This window comes from Pseudomyrmex gracilis, unplaced genomic scaffold (genome assembly GCF_002006095.1).
Source record: "Pseudomyrmex gracilis isolate BER0280 unplaced genomic scaffold, ASM200609v1 scaffold_272, whole genome shotgun sequence".
NCBI lineage: Eukaryota > Metazoa > Arthropoda > Insecta > Hymenoptera > Formicidae > Pseudomyrmex > Pseudomyrmex gracilis.
The window spans coordinates 91,405-112,016 of record NW_018020856.1 but is presented as its reverse complement, the minus strand read 5'-3'; the positions used below and the strand labels follow the sequence as shown (position 1 = coordinate 112,016).

Below are 20,612 nucleotides of genomic sequence, written 5' to 3'. Positions count from 1 at the left end.
ACACACACACACACACACACACACACACACACACACACACACACACACACACACACACACACACACACACACACAGAACATACTTCATGTTTCAGATGCAAGTTCAAAAACAGTAAATAGGAAAATAGAGCTGCGGGAGAACAAAACGATAAAATCGCTAAAAAAGTCCGGAAAAATCCGACGGTGTGGTTTCGAACTCGGGACCTCCGGGTTCGCAGCCCCTACACTCAGGCCGCGAGACCACTGTGAGCCGGTATAGATTATTATTTTAATTTATATACAGTCAAACTCCGGTAACTCGAAAACCTCTGGAAGACAAAAATTTTATTCACTTCTGCTCCGCGGAAAAGAAAAAAATGCTTCGATAAATAATCGAAACCTCTACAACTCGAAGATTTTAGCTCTTCTCTTAAGATTCGAGTTATCGAGGTTCGACTGTATATTATTATTTATATTTTTATGTGTGTATACTTTGTGTATTATTTAACAAAAGTATATAAATGGTGATAAGTTAGAAAATGAAAGAACAATTATTGTACTAAAAATTATACATGCATTTTCACCACATCGATCTTGAACTCTTCGACGTACACTTCAGAATAAAATTTCAAAGTAAAACACTTGGTCGTGAAAGCCAGAGCCGAAACCTGCAGAGAGTTTTTGCTAAGATCCACTCTATTTCCTCTATAAACTCGTCATCATCAGAGACGCAACAATAACGTTAATATTTTCAACAATACGTTGGAAAGTTTTGTAGTAAAGATCTTCGCTATCGAGCTGGAGTTCCAAAAGCGCGCGGTGCATTTTGTTCATAAATAAAACAGGCTTTGTGTGTTCAGCAACAGCCTGACGCAATACAAGTTTTGGTCCTGTACACGTACATCGGATATAATCTTTTACTACGAGAGTTCCATCGGTAACACGAAGAGCGACTGAGAAGACTTTGCTTAAAAAATCGACACATTTGCTTAAAAAATCACCAGATGAATCAATCGAGTTGATCAAAAATTCTTTTTCATCTTTGTCGCGTTGATCAGAATTCCGTGATGAAATCTAAACTCTTTCTCTCTTCGAGTTCGAAGAACACGAAACTAAGAGTAGCATTTAGCACCGGCCTTAAATACAAAGAAATCAGTGAAAAATTTAAGGACGTGCAATGAACACGTTCCTGATGATTTTTTTCTTCTTCATCATTGCACGTATTTATCGTCTACGGGTGAAGCTCGTCATCTGTCCGATTGTCGACGTTCTCGAATATGCATGCTCCAACAACGGCGTGCTTTCCTGACGGAAATAAAAAAAAAAAAAAAATGAAAAAAAATTGTTTATCAGGAAAATTCAACGCGCAAAAGTAAAGGCAAGTGTTTATTTAATCTTTTTCCAAATATTTAGATACAGGTCACACACAAATATATACAGACGTCACTGAGCACATTTACAACGTTGTTTGTATTGAAATCTGTGATCGCGCGCCATTTTACACCAATATACACAAGCGAACGCTTGGATCTGTCGCGCTCAAGCAAAAAAATTGGCCACGCTGTATAATAATGTATACAAATATATATATATATATATATGTATATATATATATATATATATGTATAATATATATAAATTAAAAAAACCTAAACTAATTTATATAAATAAATTACTTAGGTACATGTCACAAAATAGCTAGCGTATTAATTCGCCGTTTCCGTCTCGCGCGAAACAACGATAATACCAGTCCAGCGTTAAAATATATTATTATTGTATTGTATGGTCCTATGTGTGTCTCATTTCTTTTCGGTGTAGGATCAAACAATTTTTTTGTTGACAATCAAACGCGGGGCCGCGAGCGCATATATAAATATAAATATTTAAGAAACAATTACAATCTACGAATAAATATCACGTTAAATATACGTATTTCTGTAAAATATCGTGTCGGTTTCTTTTGCGACCGTAGGAGCATAATATGCGAACACCAGAGGGTAGATTGTACGTATTAATATAGTTGATACGAGTCAATTGCACGCTTCGCGCAATATCAAGTCAAAATGTACACTCGGATCTTTCTCTTTAGCGTTTATATCAAGTTGGCATACGACTCGTTTTGTTCATAAATATGTTTCTTTTTTCTTTTTTTTTTTTTTTTAGTCGAAATATACAACGGTCGCATATAATTAATTATATCATAAATGCACAATAAAAACTTATTCACAATTAAATATTTAGAGAACAATCCTGTTTAAAGATTTCATAGATCGCAGCTTAGAGATACTTGGGGTGTGTCTTTGCGTGACAATGTGATAGAAAATTAAATTTTACTGCAAACAAATTGTTTTATTTGCCTTTAATAAAGTGACGGAAAAGTGTTATGTTCCAGCTTATCTCAGGAAAAAAATGTCTAAGACAACAACAAATGGAATGTGTACAACACTTGATAATTTCACCAAGCTGCGAAATATAATATGGAAGACTGAGTGTCTTCGAGGACTCTGTTGTTTTAATTTTTTCACGGTACGAGTATCTTTCTAACACACTTAGTTTGACAAGTAAATGTGTCGCTTTTTTTTTTTTTTTTTCAAGCTTATTATATAAAGTTTCCATTTAAGTGTGGTCATAGGAAACTCCACGCACATATTGATAGAAAATAATAACGCATATGTATGTGTTATATACGCGTGTGCATACGCGCGTTAGGACGCTGAATGTATGTGTGTTGTTAGTTGGTGTCGTTGTGATCATTTTCAGCCAGCTGATGTGTCACGTTAAACAATTTAGTCTGCGAATCGACTAAAAACTGACTGATATTCTCTCTCTCTCTCTCTCTTTCTCTCTGTCTCGTATAGATAAAATTGCGTTAATCAGTCATTCGTTCATAAGATCGATTTATAAGCGAAAATATTTTCCAGCAATGCTCTTACGATACGATTTTCTTCGCGTGCTTATACTTACGAATAAGAGTGACTTTACGATACAAAGTGATTTATAATATATTTCGATAGGATGTTGTGTGTAGCGCCGCCGCGTGTTTGCAACAAAATAGTATAAACGAAACATCGCGTTCCGCGGCGGACGTTTGTCGAATATTGTCTCCGCAATATACATGTACAGATTGAACTAAAGAATCTTCATATAATTAATTTGCTTATATATATATATATATATATTTTTTTTATAGATATATATATTTTTTTTTATATTGTATTCGTGATCAATTATATTTTTTATTCTCTATTTTTTTTTTTATACTTCCATCGGGAGATACATCGTCGGCGTATATCGGTGTAGCTCGATGTGTTTCGGAAAATTTGGTCAAATTCGTTTGTATACCTTTTTTTTTTTTTTTTAACATCACGATATGCTGCCTAACATTTGTACGAGATATAGTTACTTTGTGTGATCAAGAATAACTCGGAAAGAGACAACTGATATCGACGTGTACAATTGCTCCTGGGTGTTATAACTTTATTATTTAAAATATGATCGCGCGTACATTCTCACGCGGAGATCAAGAATCACTCATTAGACTTTCATTAGACGTCCGCGGGTCTATACGGACATCCAATGAGACACGTCTAATGAGAGATTCTGTGGATTTTTGTTCTGTCTGAATTCGTGTGGATGTCTGAAATGTTTATTTCGTACTTTCATCATCTATTCAACTAACGTATTGTCTATCATAGTTGTCGTGTAAGTTGTCGGAATTGTTTATTAATCACTCGGACATCACATTGTAACAGTATAATAATTATTACGCATCGGAATTGCACCGATTCTTTTATCAACTTAATTGTTAAAATTCGATCAGGTCACTCTCGATTCACATTCTTAGTTTCGAACGTGAAACATCAAAAGCTCGACGAGATTCTAATCCTTCCGAGATTGCGCGCGATGTTATAAATTTTTTATGCACCTTCTGTTATATTGTTTTGTCTGTTTTTTTTTTTTTTTTTTTTTACATCTAAATGTTTCAAAACCGCGCATTTAGACAAGCCTTAAAATCGCTCGTTCTTCTTCTCGCCGCAAGCAGTTTGCGTCGCATCGCGTGATTTTCACGTGCGACAAAATTCGAGGGAGGTAAAACATAAAGAAGATTTCAAACATTTTTTCAGGTATGTTTGTCTCTATTGAAACTAGTGTACTCGAACGCCATAATTAAGATCCGCTCAACAAGTCTTCGACTTGTTACGTAGACTGACTAAGCCAGATAAGTTCTGGGATTGTCCTTCGAGATGCGTGCTGAGGTGTCTCCCTTGGTGGAACACGACCACGCCTCCTCGGCCAGACTGCCGTATCTTTGCACACCCGGGAAGGGAGGTCCCGAGCTCTGCGGTGAATAATAGCCACCCTGTAGCTGCTGGTAGTAGTTGCTGCCGCCGGATTGTTGCTGATACGGCTGGTACTGATCGCTATTCGTCAGCACGTTGCTGTAGCCCGAATACGAGCCGTACTGAGACGACGAGTACGAGGAGGAAGAGTAGCCGCGCTCGCTCAGACTGCGGTAAGGCCCCGAATGATGGGGCCTACCCTCCTGTCAGACGGGAGTGCTCACCGCGGCCGAGCTCATGTACTCGATGTCGCCGATGCTCTTCACGCGACGGTGCCGCTTGCCGCCGCCGCCGGTCGTCATCGGCCGCGGTGGAAGTTGCGGCGGTGGCGGGGAATTGCTGCGCACGCTGCTGCTCATATATTGGCACTGACTGGCGAGACTGCCGGTGTCCGAAGACGACGACGGCGACGCCTTCTCGCTTCTAGGCCGGAGACCGAACGCTCTGCTCAGAGATCCCTGTGAAGAAATCGATCGATTAAAAATTTCGTTCGAAAAGAAATTGTCGTCGTGCGGGGTTCAAGCGACGGATTTCGACTTTCTGGAGAGGTTGAAGCTACGAGCAAACGAGCGATCCGAGAAATGATCAAGTTTTAGTAAAATCCAATTCAAGAACACACAAAATTGTTGTTTTTTGAGAGAACAAAGTCGGAAAAAGTTCGCAAATACAATTTTCACTACTTCTCCCGGGACTTGTTTAGTTGAGTTTTAAAAAACATTGTGCAAGGTGTCCAAAAATGTAGGTAGTCGTTAATGATATGAGTATCAGGTGAATTTTTTCTTTTGCTTCAGACTTGTGTTTTGATATTCTGGAATATAAATGAGTATATATAGTTTTTAATTTAATATAAAACAAAAACGAGATTTATTTTTTTTTTTTACTCTGACACATATCCGCTCTCTTTAAGTAACGTTGTAACGCTTGCTGTATCTTCGGCTAAAACAAGAGGATTAGCGAGTACGAGACAGAGATTCAGGATTCGCTGGGTATAGCAGAGTGATTCTTATTGCGTGGAGTGATGCAAGCACATAAAGAGGATGCACGACAAAGAGAGAGAGAGAGAGAGAGAGAGAGAGAGAGAGGGAGAGAGAAGGGCACTTCGTTTTTTCACTCCGCGAAGCAAGCACCAACGATCAGCGGAGGCTCCTGTGAACAAGGAGGAGAGGAGCGGGAAACCAACAACTACACAAGGAAATTACTACACCGGGGGTGATAAGCACGTACTTGACTTGTATTAATGGCGCATACCTGTGAGCTCCTCCACGACAACTAGCAAAAGAGACGAGAAAAAATAAAGGTCGATTAAGAGAGAATCCACAACGTGTGTTTTTCACATTGAAATCGTCAGTTTATATTTACACAATTGATTACGACGGGCGATAGAGCGGGACGTCGCGACGCGCCCCTCTAGTTTAGTCATAAGTAATACACCCGCTTTTTTAAATACGAACATCTGCTACGTAAATTCGAGCTGCATAATGCATAATTTAATAAACCGCTACTCGCTATAAAGGTGTATCTTAAGAGACACTCTGGTTACATACATGAGGAGGACACGTGTTTTGGCTAACGTCTATGCTTGCTATATACAGTGTTTACAGTGTGTAACATAGCGCGACGTACATCGACGTACTTAGCACTGAGAATGGGATATAACCGCGAGATTAAGGGGATGCGCGCGAGTTTATCGCCGCGGCGGCTTCGAAGAACAATCGACGGATTTCCGAAAATTATATTCCATCCGACGTGTTACATCCTCTCAATTTGTTCGCTCCGAAAACGCAAATTCCAAAAAATAACAGATAATTTATGATAACAGATAAATTGAATTAATTTAAAACATAATTACATGTTATTTTTATTTTTTATTTTACTATATTTTTAATTTAAAAAATAAGTACTAATAATGTTTCACACAAATGTTATACATGTAATACAACTTTTATAGGATAAATAATTTGTGTTGCGTGTTCAGCTTTTTAACGTAAAGGTGAGATTCCGAGATTTTGCGAGAATAAACAAATAGTTTTGTTTTTTATTCTCTTTGCGCGACCATATATCCTCTTCTCAATGCGGCAGATTGTCTGGTAATCTGATTACGAGTTATAGAGACGAAAACAAAAAGTGTATACAAGAAAGAGAGAGAGAGAGAGAGAGAGAGAGAGAGAGAGAGAGAAAGAGTAGATGATTAAATATACAAGAAGGAGATGTGTTTTCGCGATCTATTTCATTCTCTATGATTATGGGTAATACGGCTGGCAAGACTTAGGCTCGTACTCCATCAGTCTTTTTCTCTTTGCGGATTTTTAACGCTGATTCTTTCTAAGGATGATCTCTTGATCGACATTTGCACGATGTACGTTATGCTCGACAGACTGACAAAATGTGAATTTTCCGATTATCGTTAATTTCGATCAGAATTTTCGTTCGATTTGTTTCGCTCGCATGTGCGAGCGAAAGTCTGTTCTTTAGGTCTGTTCGATCGAAGAGCGAGATCCCTTAGACAGTCTCAGTTCTCAGCGAAGCATTGTTTCGGACAGATCAATTAGTCACATCAATCGGAAAGTTTCGTCTTCCGACATTTTGTTTTTATCGCTTCGCCGAGATCGAAGGTTTTTGTTATCGAACGAGAAAAAGCTTTTGTGAAAAAAAAAAAAAAAAAACGTTTCGTCGTTCCGCGATACCGATACATTTGCCACACCGATGATTTCCTACGTTGCTTTCCTGGGAAAGAATATGGGGTATGAATTCGCGCGATCGATCAAGTTTTAAGTACATAAATTATTTGAATTTAGATGTACAAAGTGTCAAATGTTACATAAAATACCTTTACAAAAGGTATTGCGTAAGTATAGAAATTGGATTATAAAACAAAAAAAAAACTAACAATTAGAATGATCGATTGCTTATTCACGTGCCCTCGCAAAAACTTTTTCGCAAAATCTCTCGTAAACTCGAGAGAGAGAGAGAGAGTACTAATCAGATCGAAATTACTGTGAGAGTGCGAGATAGAATTTAGAAATCTCTCTCGAGAATCACATTGGCATTAATCTTGGTAAGAGCGTTAATTATTGGAGACCTTGCAAAAACGTGCTGCGACTAATCGACGATGCAGCGCGAGTCGATAGACTTCGTAATATAGGGGTTTTGTGGCATGTAGAATAAAATGTACAAAGAATTTTAGAGAAAGAAACGATATGGGTATGCGTATATATATATATAATATATATATATATATATGTATATATAGAAGTATAAATACCGAACCTTTTTCAAGTAAAGAAGACTGCAGGTCTGCGACGATCCACGGGATGCAGGGACAATGATTAACGTTAGGTCGAGCTCATAGCTCACAGCGTGAAATTGATTGTTATTGACTCTCGTCGCGTGCGAAAAACTTTATTAAAAGAGCTATCTAGACTAACTAGAATTTCATATACATATAGCAAAAATAAAATAACAAAAAAATTTGTGTTCGTTAATAATATTTCAATCTTTATTTATGTTTGCCATTTATAAGATATAATGTTGCGATCTCACACAAATTCGTTAATCAAATACGATTTATTCGATATGTTGAAAAATAATATCTGTAATAATAACGTAATTACTGCGTGCAAACATATACTTCACACTCCGCGATTTATCTTCTATCGGTTATTATATATTTTCAAATTTTATATTTTCGCGTTGTTATCTATCTATTAAATATGAATAACGTTTCATTTTCGCCCGACGAGGGTCAATTAATGGATATCATAGGGCGATATTCTGTCAAAGGGTGGTATGCGAGCGCTCTTAATTAAGCGATGCCATGCATTCGTGCCAATGATTAACAAAAATAAGGGATTTTGATAACCGCACAAAGATGAGATGCGTGAAACTGAGCGGAAATTGGGGCGAGACTGAATGGTTTTACATACAATGCAATTGTAATTGGAGTGAAAATCTATAATGAATCAGTCTTAATGAATCTGCAAATGCATGTTCCAATTGTGTTATGCAATCGATTATCAATGCAGTCTATATTATAATTACAGTTTACCGACTACATTATTATTATTATTATTATTATTATTATTAGTATTATTATTATGCGTCAAGAAGAAATAAACTTTTTGAAGAAAGAAACGGTTGTTTCTTGTAAAATATAGTGATAGAAGTATAGCAATTGTATACGTACTATTTTGATCTCTTTTAAAGACTCAGAGAAAGGAAGGAGAAAATTCGCTCCATTAATATTAATATACAATCCCTAATAAGAAGAAACTTAAAAATATATGTTATACACAGATATTTTAATTTTCTAAATATCAAATTCTCTAGGATGCATAAATGACCATGGTAAAAAAACAAGCATAGGCTTATAAAGAAGCAACTCGCCAAGAGATAGCTCTCCAGAAGACGTATCTCGCACTATTCTTATCTCTTTTTCCAGTCCCCAGTAATATAAATTATTTTGTTATTAATCTCTACATTGTATATAAATTTAATTTCACATACATTATATACATATATGTCATGTTATATATAATATATGTATATAATATATAACATATATGTATTATACATATTTTATATGTATATATGTATATATATATATATATATAGATATATATAATACAATCTCTTCTACATACAATTATCGATATGTAACATTTTGTACATGTATGAGAAAAAATAAATAAATAAATAAAAAAGCATAAGCATGTAAAGACACACGAAATTCACTCGAAAAGTAAAAGAAGATAGTTTGAGCGGAGTCGCTCGCGCGCTTCATACACAAAGACGATTACCTTGATCAACGATTAGCCCGATATAAATGATACCGTTTTCACTTGGTTGGTGGACTGGAAAGGGTTTAAGAAGAGTGCACAGGCGAGGCGGGGAGCGGCATTGAGTGCCTGGCGCGGTTGTGCGCGGACCAGACCCTCGTTGAATCTAGACGGTACGTTACCCTGAGACTGGATCTGCGTCTGTCGATGGTGCCGGTGTGATTTGCCGTCATGTGAAGCGCCGACAACGAGCTCTGATGATGCTGTAGATGGAGCGCCCTGCTTCCACGACCGAGACTACCACCCGCGCTCGCTGTGCTCATCGGACGGCCAGCCCCGGCGCTGCTGTTCCTCGGGACCACCTCCAGCTGACTTCTACACACACACGCACACCGTCCTTTTCATGCACGCCTTCTTGCGTACACGCGTCCTCAAACGCCTGTTATGCACATACCTCGACCACGGACACACACACACGTGCGCACTACAGCGAACCGCTCTCTAAAATGTTTTCTCTTAATTTTTCTTTTATAAATTTGTACTCAATCCTTACACGCGTATAGCAAAAATCGCTTATTTCAGGATCTAATAATGTTCAATATATATATATATATATTTTTTATTATATATATTTTATATGTATATATTTTTTATTATACTTGATTATTTTGAGATTTTTATTTGTGAGCAAAATCTTTTCCGATCTTTTGTTACGCGTTACTTCGCTCCTCGTACTTCGGTCAACAAATATTGGTAGTGGCTCGCTGCAGGTGCCCGACGATATAAATAATGAGATCTATATATATAAATATATATATTTCATAATGAATATCTAGTTACAACATAAATATACATACACAAGCATTTTGTGCACCACCGATATAGAGTAACGTATGTTTTACTGGGCTGTACCAATTACACCAGGGCCGATTCTCAATTTGAGGAGGATCGACCGAGGCGCATTCTCTAGCCACGCTAACCAATCAACGAGAGTAAACATCGAACAGTCAAAGATATGTAAATATCAAAATTGGCAAATCAGTAAAAAAGAGAAAAGGAATCATAATGCAACTGTGGTGTGATTCCTGGCCAGAGAAACGTCCGGGAGAAGTATCTCGTCCGCGAGATAACGAGGGTAAAAGCAACGCTAACACATTGTCGTTAATATTATTGTTGTTGTCGACAACAATTTGCGTAATGTGATATTAAAGTGTTGGCCAAGAGAGCGTGGTTGAGAATTTCGCCGAGAGGCGGAATCATTACGTGACGAAAAGCTCTTTCTGCGTCTTTCGAAGGATTTAGAATTTAAGGAAGGAGGGGATGATAACGGGGGAGAGAAGAGGGGGGACGGAATGATTAGTATGTCTGACCAAGGATTACACCACGATCACTAAGATTAACATGTGCTGTACATAGCGCAGTGCAGTGCAGGCGGCAGCTGTGGGCTACGGCTCAGCTATGAGAAACATTACCGGTGAATCCGCGATCGAGTGGACTGCAGACCCAGCGAATCGCGCGCTGCGACCTGTGCCGAGTACTCCGGCACGTTCCACTGGGTGGTTAATCGCGTATGTTTGTATATGTACATTATATGTCGACTGTAACTGTACTGTATTTACGTGTGTGTATGCCCGCATATATATATATATATATATATATATATATATATATGTATACATATATATCCAGGTATGGCATGTGTATTAAAATACTACTGAGTATTATCCCTTTTGTGCGGCGCTCGCGCCGCGCGCGTCCGGTAACGATCGATCGCGATCGAGGAAAGAGATCGTCCGAACGCGCTTTTTCTATCATATTCTTTATTTATTTATAGCTCGACATATCAAGGGAGTCCACGTTTCAGCTTAATTTTCATCGCTTGATGAAGGTTAATTTATCAAGGAAAGTAATTTTCAACGGTACTTTCCGTCTACTTAATGTCAACGAGACGTTTTTGTTGAAACTGTGAAAAAGTCGAAAGAAGTACGGGTAAGTCTCGCGGTTTTCTTTTTAAACTTTTGATTGATTATCCGCGCGGCACGTTGTCGTCGGCAAAGAGAATCATAAAATCCAAAAAGTGAAAATTGCACTCCCTTCATACATTCCTCGTTTCCGCGAGAGACGGTCCTCGGAATATATTTACAATTTCCTCTCGAGATTTCTCTTAGCGACTTACGTTAAATTATCGTCGGTAATACGAAAGCGTTTGCGGAAGTTCACGGATATGTTTCTTCTTACACGATAACTAACTTTACTTGTAGAAATTCTGGAAAAGTAGCTGTCTATCGATTTTACCGGGCGCGACTATACAACTCTCTCTTTTTCTCCGAGTTATTTTACGACAGCGAAACGGGAGTATCGATCGCGACGAAGGAGTAACACGATGCGTTCAGCAACAAAATTCGCCGAGAGTACGTTCCGCGCGAGTATTTTTTTTTTTTTTTTTCGAAAACGCTCTTTGACTAGGGAAGAAGAAATGGCGGAAGGGGGGGGGGTAGAAGGGAGAGCACTCTCGATTGTTTGTCCGCGCACGAAGCACTAATGTAAGTAAAATTAATTGACACGATGTACTAGACGAAAGTCTCTACCGTCCCGATTGCTGTAAAAACTGGAAAGACAATAAAAAGTCGCGATAGAGCACGACGTGATTCGACGAGTTAACTTTGGCCGTTGCACATGGACTAAAAACGTGAGTGTCGTTCGGCGTGATGTGTCGTTCGTTGCTTTACAACGTGCACCTGCTGTTTCGAGAGTATGTCGACTTCGACACACGAGTGCAAAGTCGATCGAGGAATGAGAGAGGTAAACGACAGAGATCTCATCCCCCCCGTTACGTTCCTGCCTCGAAAGAGCGCAAAAAGAACGTAAAAAAAAAGCTTCATTTCTTTTTATCGCCTTTTTCGGATATTAGAATTGCCCACGTTTAAAACAACGAGCATCTTTCCGTTTCGATCTACAATTTCTCCAAAAATAAAAAATAAAAAACCGTGAATATAATATTCGTCAGAGAAAATTACGTTCTTCTAATATGAAGATTATTAAGCGATGCTTCATGCGATAGTGATTTATTAAAAGTTTGTTAAGACTCTATAGTTTTAAAAGACGCGTATTTTGTTTGCACGACTCAACGACACAAGATAGAAAACTTGTCCGTTCTTTATCGACGTACGAGACCTATTTGAGAGTGGACTACATGTTTGAATGGACTTGTGTGATGAAAACTGGAAAATTGATATAAAAATTGCGCAAACGCTTTAAAGAAGCTCCTTCGACGCGAGGAACGTTCGAACGCGGATTTTGTGAGTTGTCGATTATACGGTTCCGGAGATGTCGGTCTCGAGAACAACGAGACGTCGTGTTGACTAGTGAGCGTTGTCCAGTGTTGCCTCTGGATGACTGTAGACTGAGTACCTTGCTGGCATAACGAGCGCATCTAATTCGGCGGTGAGGTGTCGTCTGATCATGTGCTTGGCAGGCGGTATGCCCAAAGCGGTGGCCATGGTGTCGCCGGTGAACGACGTCTCCAAGACAACCAGAGCACCGTGTACACCCGAATCTGCAGGAAAGAAGAATAATTTTTTGTTGGAGATTTTAATGTTTTGTGAAAATCAAATTTCTTTTGAAAAAGTGAAAATCCATCCTCTTCTCCTCTATCTTTAACTTGTGTGTCTTATGTTACTTTAATTTCTGCGGATGTGTTGTTTATAAATCTGTTAAACAAATTGTAAGTCGCACAAATATAAGAAATTGTGTAAGAATATATATTTAAATATTGCGATTATAGAAAAGGCTTTAAAAAGCTTAGAGAATTATGTTTCAGAACTTATTCGCACACCCCGAGAGAGAATTTTACTTCACCTTTCAAATTCTCGGCGTATTCCGCGAGATCGATATTCCTCGCCCACCGAATAAACCTTTGATTCGTCCAGACCAAAGGATCCGTGTCAATCTGTTCGCATTGATGTCTCCTGACAGCGAGCGCCTATCACAAAAGCATTACGTTGAGTCTTTGACGGTATTAGTCGGCCGCAATTACGTCGTTTAATTAATCAGTTTCTCATAGAGAAACTTGTTAAGCGGTCGGCTTTATCTCCGTTGTACTACCGTTGTTCAACGGAAGATACGATAGCGCGAACTCGCTCACCTGTCGATCATAATTCAGCATCCGCAGAAGGTGAATACCGTGTACAATGCTGGCCTGGTGAAACTTTCTCGTGACTCCGAGCAGTTTCTCAAGCTCCTTCTTGCTCAGATGGTCCAACATGCGCGCGTCTACCATATTGGTGGCAAAACTTTCCGAATACTGGGCCAGACCGAGATCTGGCAACCACTCGGAACTCACCCAAGTGTGACCGAGCTGGGCAATACACGGATACCGAACGTGACTCGGGTAACGATGTTCCTCGATAGCTAAACGCAGTTTCTTTCGATGAAGCGGATGAGTTACGCCCAAACCGGCTTCCAATTCGGCGTCGCTCAACTCAAGTAGAACCTGCAAGTAGTAATGAGATAAAGCGATTGGATATATTCTGGTTGATCAGATAAACACAATTCTGTAGATCTTGCTAAAATACACAAATTGCAAATCAAATTGTTAAAAAGTGTTCACATAATTAAATATTATTATATAAAATTTGAATATTAACTGTATATTTATAAATATTAAATTTATAAATATTAAACATATTAAATATATTATTTTATATAGAAATATATTATTTTAAATATATTATTTCGTATATAATTAAATATCATTTTTAAACGTATTCTTAATCATGCGAAAATATAATTTAGCCAAATTACGAAACAAGATGAATTATTAAGAATTTCTCACAACTCTCTCTGTCACCAACAGTTATCTAACCAACAGGTTGAACTAACTCAAAGCGGAACGAACGTGACAAGTCCTTTACCTTGCCCGATTTGACATTTTCAGCGCATCGCGGACCATATTGCGGCATTCCGAGAGCCACCTCTAACCAGGCTAAAACGGTCGGTGCTCGCCATCGCTCCATTGGCACGGAGGCCGCTTCTCTGAGCAAACGAAGTTTCTCGGCATAACCCTCCTCGGTGAGTGGCGACCAGGATCGATATGGATCAAAGCCGTCCGAGCCCTCATTGCCGCCGCCTCCACCGCTGGAGCTGTTTGCTGTCTTCCGATGTCGCGAACGGGCGAACACTCTACCGAAAGTGAGAACGCTGATCCATTCATATGTCGATATAACAAGAGACATTTAAAAAATGAAACATATATTTTTATATGTTACCACAGAGTTATCGCTACGCATACAGTAATTTTTCGTCACACATAAAGAGAATGGACATATAATTTACTTTACGCAAACTTTTTTTTTACATTTTTATAAAAAAGTTTGTAAAAATTTTATCACATTGACAATACATCATAATTTTTTAAAAATCGTGATACGTCAAAAATATAATAAAATAATCAAAAAGCGGAAAGAAACATTAAAGTTACTTATTATAATATAATCGAATTTATTTATAATATAATCGGATTAGAGTAAAATAACATCACGAGTAATTTCAAATAATATAATATATATGATCGGTAATACTTTGAATTTGTTAAATCTTCCATTAAACAAATTTCTTTTTTTTCTCTCTCTTGCACATACACACACAACGAAAGAATAAATGAATAAGAAATGCTTCATAATAGTCGATACACTATTATGTTTTTAATTACGTTATTTCCTTCGGAAATAAAGTAATTCTTTATAGGTGAAGGACTGCAGTCTATCAATAAGCTTGACTATGTAAAAACCAATAGAAACTCGAGTAACAAGTAGACAAAAAAACCTCGACACGCATTTTACTTCGCATTTCTTATCACATGTAGTACAGAAACGGTTCAAGACTTTCGATAATTATATTCCTTTTTTTTTTTTTTTTGTTATAAATCTGACGAATCTTTCGGGCAAAATTCGAACACAGCTGTTAGAGAGATAATCTCTAATGTTCGCGTTGTCGGTCGATGAGATAATGGAAGTTCATGGAGAATTTCAACACCTTGTTCCTAACACCTAAAGAGACAGGTCCGTATATCATCCGTCATTTTAGAATAAAAAATCACATTACGAGCGAGACACGAAGAGTCTCACCGACGGTATCTCGAAATAAATGTGATTGAAAAGTCGAGATGTTTCTCCTGTACCTATCTCCGAACGGTTCTGTTTCAAAGAACTCTGCTATATTTTCCACGTGAGACAAATTCTCTTCATAAAGTTTTATATTTTTTTTACATCGTATCTAAATATCACTTTATACTGTTTCTATACGATCGACAATGTTGCGAAGTTGCAATCTTCCTTTTATCGCGTTACGAACTCATTTCGCTACTCGCAGTTCGTACGTTGCTAGGAGAGTAAGACTCGGTAATGACGACACATTCTCTCTGTTGAACTAAGACTAAGAGTCATCAAGGTACAAAAACGAGTGTTGTACAAGCTGTTGTACGCGTGTGAGCGCGCGAGATTGAAAAATCAATGGACACATCCGTGCGCTCGCAAAAATTTCATTCGCCGGTGAAAATAATATCGCATCATATACCGGCATTTTCCATATGGCTCGTTACATATGGGTAAGTGCAAAAGTTTCGATGGATTTCGTGATAGAAAAAAAAAAAAAAAATGGATCAAGTAATTTTATATGTAAAAAAAAAAAACCGATTTGCTCGCTCTACCAAGTAATCCACATTGTTTTCTATTATTTATCGTTGTAGAATAAATAAATAGTAGTACAAAAATCACTTGGTCCATTTTTCTATCACAAAATCCATCAAAACTGTTGCGCACTCGCCCATTTTTTCTTAACATCGCTTTTTAATTGATCGAAAAACCGTTTCACTTGTAATTACTCGTATTATTATTTCCGATAATGACACAACACGGCTTATTTACGAGAAACGAGCTGCATAATTAACTAACTAATTGATGTTTTACGCAATTAACGCGCAATTAACGTGTCACAATAAGAAAAGTCGAAAAATAATTACGTAAACAACGTAATTGGATTTATGTAGTTATTTTCTTGAAGCGAATTATTTTGCCCAAATCAATTGCGATTTTGCGCGCAAATGTAAAATATAAACGTTTTCACGAATAGCGATCTTCTTACCTTGAAATGGATCCCCATGTGCCGCCGCGAGTGGCGGACGATCGCGAATGCGCGGCAGGTGCGACGACAGGTGGCGGCTGCTTGTTCCTTCTCGGCTCGGATTCCAACGGGCTGGATAGTTGCTCGACCGATCGCGATAGCGAGGAATTGTCCATGGACCTTGAGAATGCGTTCAGCGGCGATAGCGTGGGGCTGCAATCTTTCGGTGTGGTCGCGGCTGGAAATAGAAGAGATCGCTCGATTGAGCATCACACGTCGCTCCACACGACGTATCCTCGGATTTTCCGACCGAGCTCACGGAACAGAAACGGAATGATAGAAATAGAATCGCGGGGAAAGGGGGGAGGGGGAATGTAACGAGATATGCAGAGGGAATTTAATAAAAAGCCCTGCTTGTCTCATAAATATATAAATTTGAAGAATTATTTGAATTGTTTGCGTGATGTTTTTTTGTATGCGCCGCTCTTGTTAATATACTATTTAGAAAAAGATATTTTATCGCATTAAAAAAAAATGCATAAGAAAGAAATATAACGTCAATGTGTTAGATGTAATTGAGACGTTATCAAGATAGAGTAGAAGTAAAAAGTGAATCATCATCGACAAGCTTTTAATTATCTTGCTTTTAATTAATGTTGCTTATGAAATATCGTTACTTCGTGTGAAAAGTAGTTTCCAACGCGATCGCGACAAAACTCGTTAGTTTCGAAATTATTATCCTGTTTTTAATGATGACACAGCGAGAGGCAATCGATTCAAGTCACATAAAGAACACACAGCGCGTCGTGCGGCGATCCTCTGCTCGCGTGCAAAAAGTCCTTTTCGTGGGCATAGCTCGTTCTTGTCATCTGTCAGAGGGTTTACGTGCATGCGCATGCATTCGGGCCATGTAGCAGGCAGGACTTGTATCGAGGACACATCCTTGGGGACTCTCGGCACTGGTTAAACTTTTTTACGTAGCGAGAAAAACGATGATTTATTCGACGAGTGAATCTTAGATCCCATTCGGGGACCGTCGGTTCACCATATAGAGATGCACGCCGATACACACACGTCGATACACACACAGACACACCACAGAAACAAATAGCTGCAGGGTGACCAGAATACGACCAGTGATTATGTGCCGGTTTTCATAATTACAGAGAAATTGAATTTGATTTGCAAAGAAGAAATACCGATTGCGCAAGATTTATATTAAAACAAAACCAGATCGCGCAGAAATATTTTAACGCGCGACAAATCTGCGTGTCGTCAAACAAATGTGCAAAAGTTATTCATCTGCTTGTTTCGTGATCGATCATTTATCGTTAACGATTCAAACCGGTCACCTTGCGATTGCTTGCGAAAGAGAAAAAGAGAAAAACACACATGCGCGCGCGCGCGCGCACACACACACACACACACACACGTACAGAAGCAGCGGAGTCGTCCGACGACGACGGGAGAGACGGAAGAGAGCGCCGAGAGTAACAAGGGTAGTGACGACGATCAGTGATTTATGCTCTTGGACACTTACATTGGTATATGTGGGGTGGTGCTACGGAGGATACCACGGAGATGCTGTCCATGTCGAGACCGCTGCCCTCGACCGTAATTGTCGGCGTGCCTGCGCGGAAATATATAAAGGACATCAATTTCTCAGTGAAGGGGAAGAGAAGTGCGGGGGAGAAAAGTGTTGTCGGTGGGTGACCCACGACACGAGCCTCCTTCAGCCCGTCAAGCTGCTGTCAAGAACGAGCTTCCCTCGAGGTAGGTCGCGCTTGTGTTCTTTATGTCGCTGCGCCCTTACGGCGATAACGGAGATAACGCGAGCTCGCCGTTGAAAGTGGGACAAAGAGAGACGAGACGAACACGTCGCGACGTTGGAAAGTGCAAAGTAACTAGACGCTTGACTTTTTGCACGAGGAGATAATGGACGCGGCCATTAGCGAAAATTTCTGTCTGGCTAATAGAGAAAGTTTTAATTGATAACTTCTCGCGTGCGCGCACACGACATTATGTCGAATTGGCCGTAATTAACTTTTAAATTCCTTCGATATTATTGGCCGAGAGACAAATTCTTATATATATATTGTCGCTTTCGACGAATTATACAATTTTATTTATTTATCCGCTGTCAATTATGCGTGATCTATTTAACATTCTTTATTTAGATAACAACATTAATAACAATAATTAATTATTAATGTGTGTGCGAATTTATTTATGTGTTACGCATAATACCAAGCTTGTTATTTCAAAAAAGCGTTCAGTAGAAAAAAAGTACGTCATCGATAAATAAAACAATAAAAAAAAAAAATATATCCTAAGTAAATCTTTAACGTGTTAAAAACTTTTGATGTAAGACTGATAAGAGATGAGTCTTTGAAACGGTGAGCGTTTCTACGCATCCCATCGTCCCATCGCGAAATCATGCATGCGCATCGAGCTCCAATCCCGCGCGCACTCTAGTAACCGCGACTGTTTGCCGGAATCCAATCGATCAAACCGTTTTGATGCAACGGCACGGCGATTGGCTGAATAATACATGAAGGAAGCGTGCTCGATTAGACCGCCACTACCTACGTTCGATTAACATACGCGGTCTGACGGCCGAGCGCCGCTCGACTATTTTTCAAACCGGTACTTAGCCGGATGTGCACTGCAATCCCTTCTAACTGGGCGATTAATCTTGAGGCCTCGTTGCACCTAAACGCCAGAGTCATTATCTCCTAAGCGGGTGTCACTCCGATTGTGATTAATAGTAGAGCTCGATACACACACCTCCAAAAATGTTCTTTCCTCGTCACATCGCTTAATGACGCGAAAAGTCTATTGTCGCTATTGTTACGTCACTACTCTTATTACAACCTACGATATTATACAGGATGTTTGAAACATTTTTACACAGCCCAAAGTGTATAAATCATAGATTGGGATCGATCTCGACAGAAAAGTCATTTTGCAAACCTCGCAATACTTATTGAATATAAATTTAATTAATGTGATCAATATTTGTTGAGTACAATTAACAAATGTGAGCCCCAATGAGCGCGTGGGAAGCGACAGTCCGGATTCTGTGGGCGTGTATAATTTTCATTTGTGACAATCAAGTTGCAATCAAGAAGCTGTGTCACAAATTGCTCGCTTGTTTGCTCCGCTTCTCGTGTGTTGCTAGGAGAAATTTATCTATTGCGTGAGATAAGCTAGTTTTTTTTTCTTTAAAACTGAAAATCACACCTGCCTGAACGGAGTCCGGATCGTCGCTTTCCGCGCGCAAACCGGTTCACATTTTAATTAATTAATAATTCAATAAATATTGCGAATTGTGCAAAAAAAAAAAAAAAATAACTTTTCTGTTGAGACTGACCGAATCTATCTTCACGTACTTCGGCTGTGTCAGAATTTTTTAGACACTCTGTAGATATTATCTATTTATATATGATATTAAACTGTTTTTGTTTAAGACGATTATATGTCGCACAAACTTAAGCACATACGTTTCGCTTCGTGTAATTTCTTTGATATTACATATGTACAATCCGCATCTGAACGCAATATTTAAACAATTACACAGGGATGCTTTACGATTTTTCGCTTAAATTTGATTTCGCGCAAATTATTCTCTCTTTTTAGTTATTCAATAGTCTAAGTGTAATCTTCACTTCGCTCGGTAAGTAAAATACTCAATGATCGGCACTTTAAAAGCAACATTAGTTCCAGAAATTTCATAACAAAGACGAGAGAGTCTTGAAGATGAATTTTGCGGTGCATTCTTCTGCAATTAACGACCAACCAATTGAGTTGCTATTGTTTAAAGCGGACCCACGCAAAACTGAAGAGGTTGCATAAAAAGACTAAACGTTGAACGTTCAATAGTTGTTAGACATTTGCACGAAAAATATAAAATATCAGATAAAAAGTAACTATAAACAAACGTGTTAAAAATTAGAAAAAAATCAATAAATGCCAATCATTGGGAGAGACCAGCTAGGTTTTTGTTACCCTTACAATTAACAACCGCTGAAAGAAACAAAAAAATTTTTAATCGCTGTCAGAGCGACGCTTACCGTCCGTCGTGGAGTCCGAGAGATTTCCGCCGACGCTGGTCGCGCCGCCGCTCTCGCGATCGCTCGATCCACGCACGCCGCTGTCAGCGCTGCAGCTGCCCCGATCGCCGGCCTGGCCGCCGGAGGATCCACCCGCGCCCGCTCCCGCAACTACATTGCCCACGGACACGCCGAGCTCGGTGGTGCCTAACGGCGGCTGAGAATTCATATGAGGAATAATTCCAACGACGCCACCGACGCCACCGCCGCCGCCACCGCCGCCGCCGCCGCTGCTACTTCCGGCACCGGGTGTCGCGGCGCCGTTCACGCTACCCCGCGGAAACGAA

At 39.1% G+C, this 20,612-nt stretch overlaps 1 protein-coding gene across 1 annotated transcript in view; it reads right to left on the bottom strand.

Annotated features, from left to right (window-relative positions):
* Positions 1 to 3,320: 3,320 nt before the first annotated feature.
* Positions 3,321 to 20,612, bottom strand: part of LOC109859620 (kazrin) — an 88,495-nt gene continuing 71,203 nt past the window's right edge. The window contains exons 9-17 of the mRNA XM_020438016.1: positions 20,287 to 20,482; positions 17,754 to 17,843; positions 16,235 to 16,451; positions 14,008 to 14,275; positions 13,239 to 13,586; positions 12,953 to 13,076; positions 12,506 to 12,650; positions 9,277 to 9,469; positions 3,321 to 4,777 (exon numbers count right to left, since the gene is read on the bottom strand). Of these exons, the coding sequence (XP_020293605.1) occupies positions 4,526 to 4,777; positions 9,277 to 9,469; positions 12,506 to 12,650; positions 12,953 to 13,076; positions 13,239 to 13,586; positions 14,008 to 14,275; positions 16,235 to 16,451; positions 17,754 to 17,843; positions 20,287 to 20,482 (1,833 nt within the window). The 3' untranslated portion in view covers positions 3,321 to 4,525. The remainder of the gene's footprint in view (positions 4,778 to 9,276; positions 9,470 to 12,505; positions 12,651 to 12,952; positions 13,077 to 13,238; positions 13,587 to 14,007; positions 14,276 to 16,234; positions 16,452 to 17,753; positions 17,844 to 20,286; positions 20,483 to 20,612) is intronic.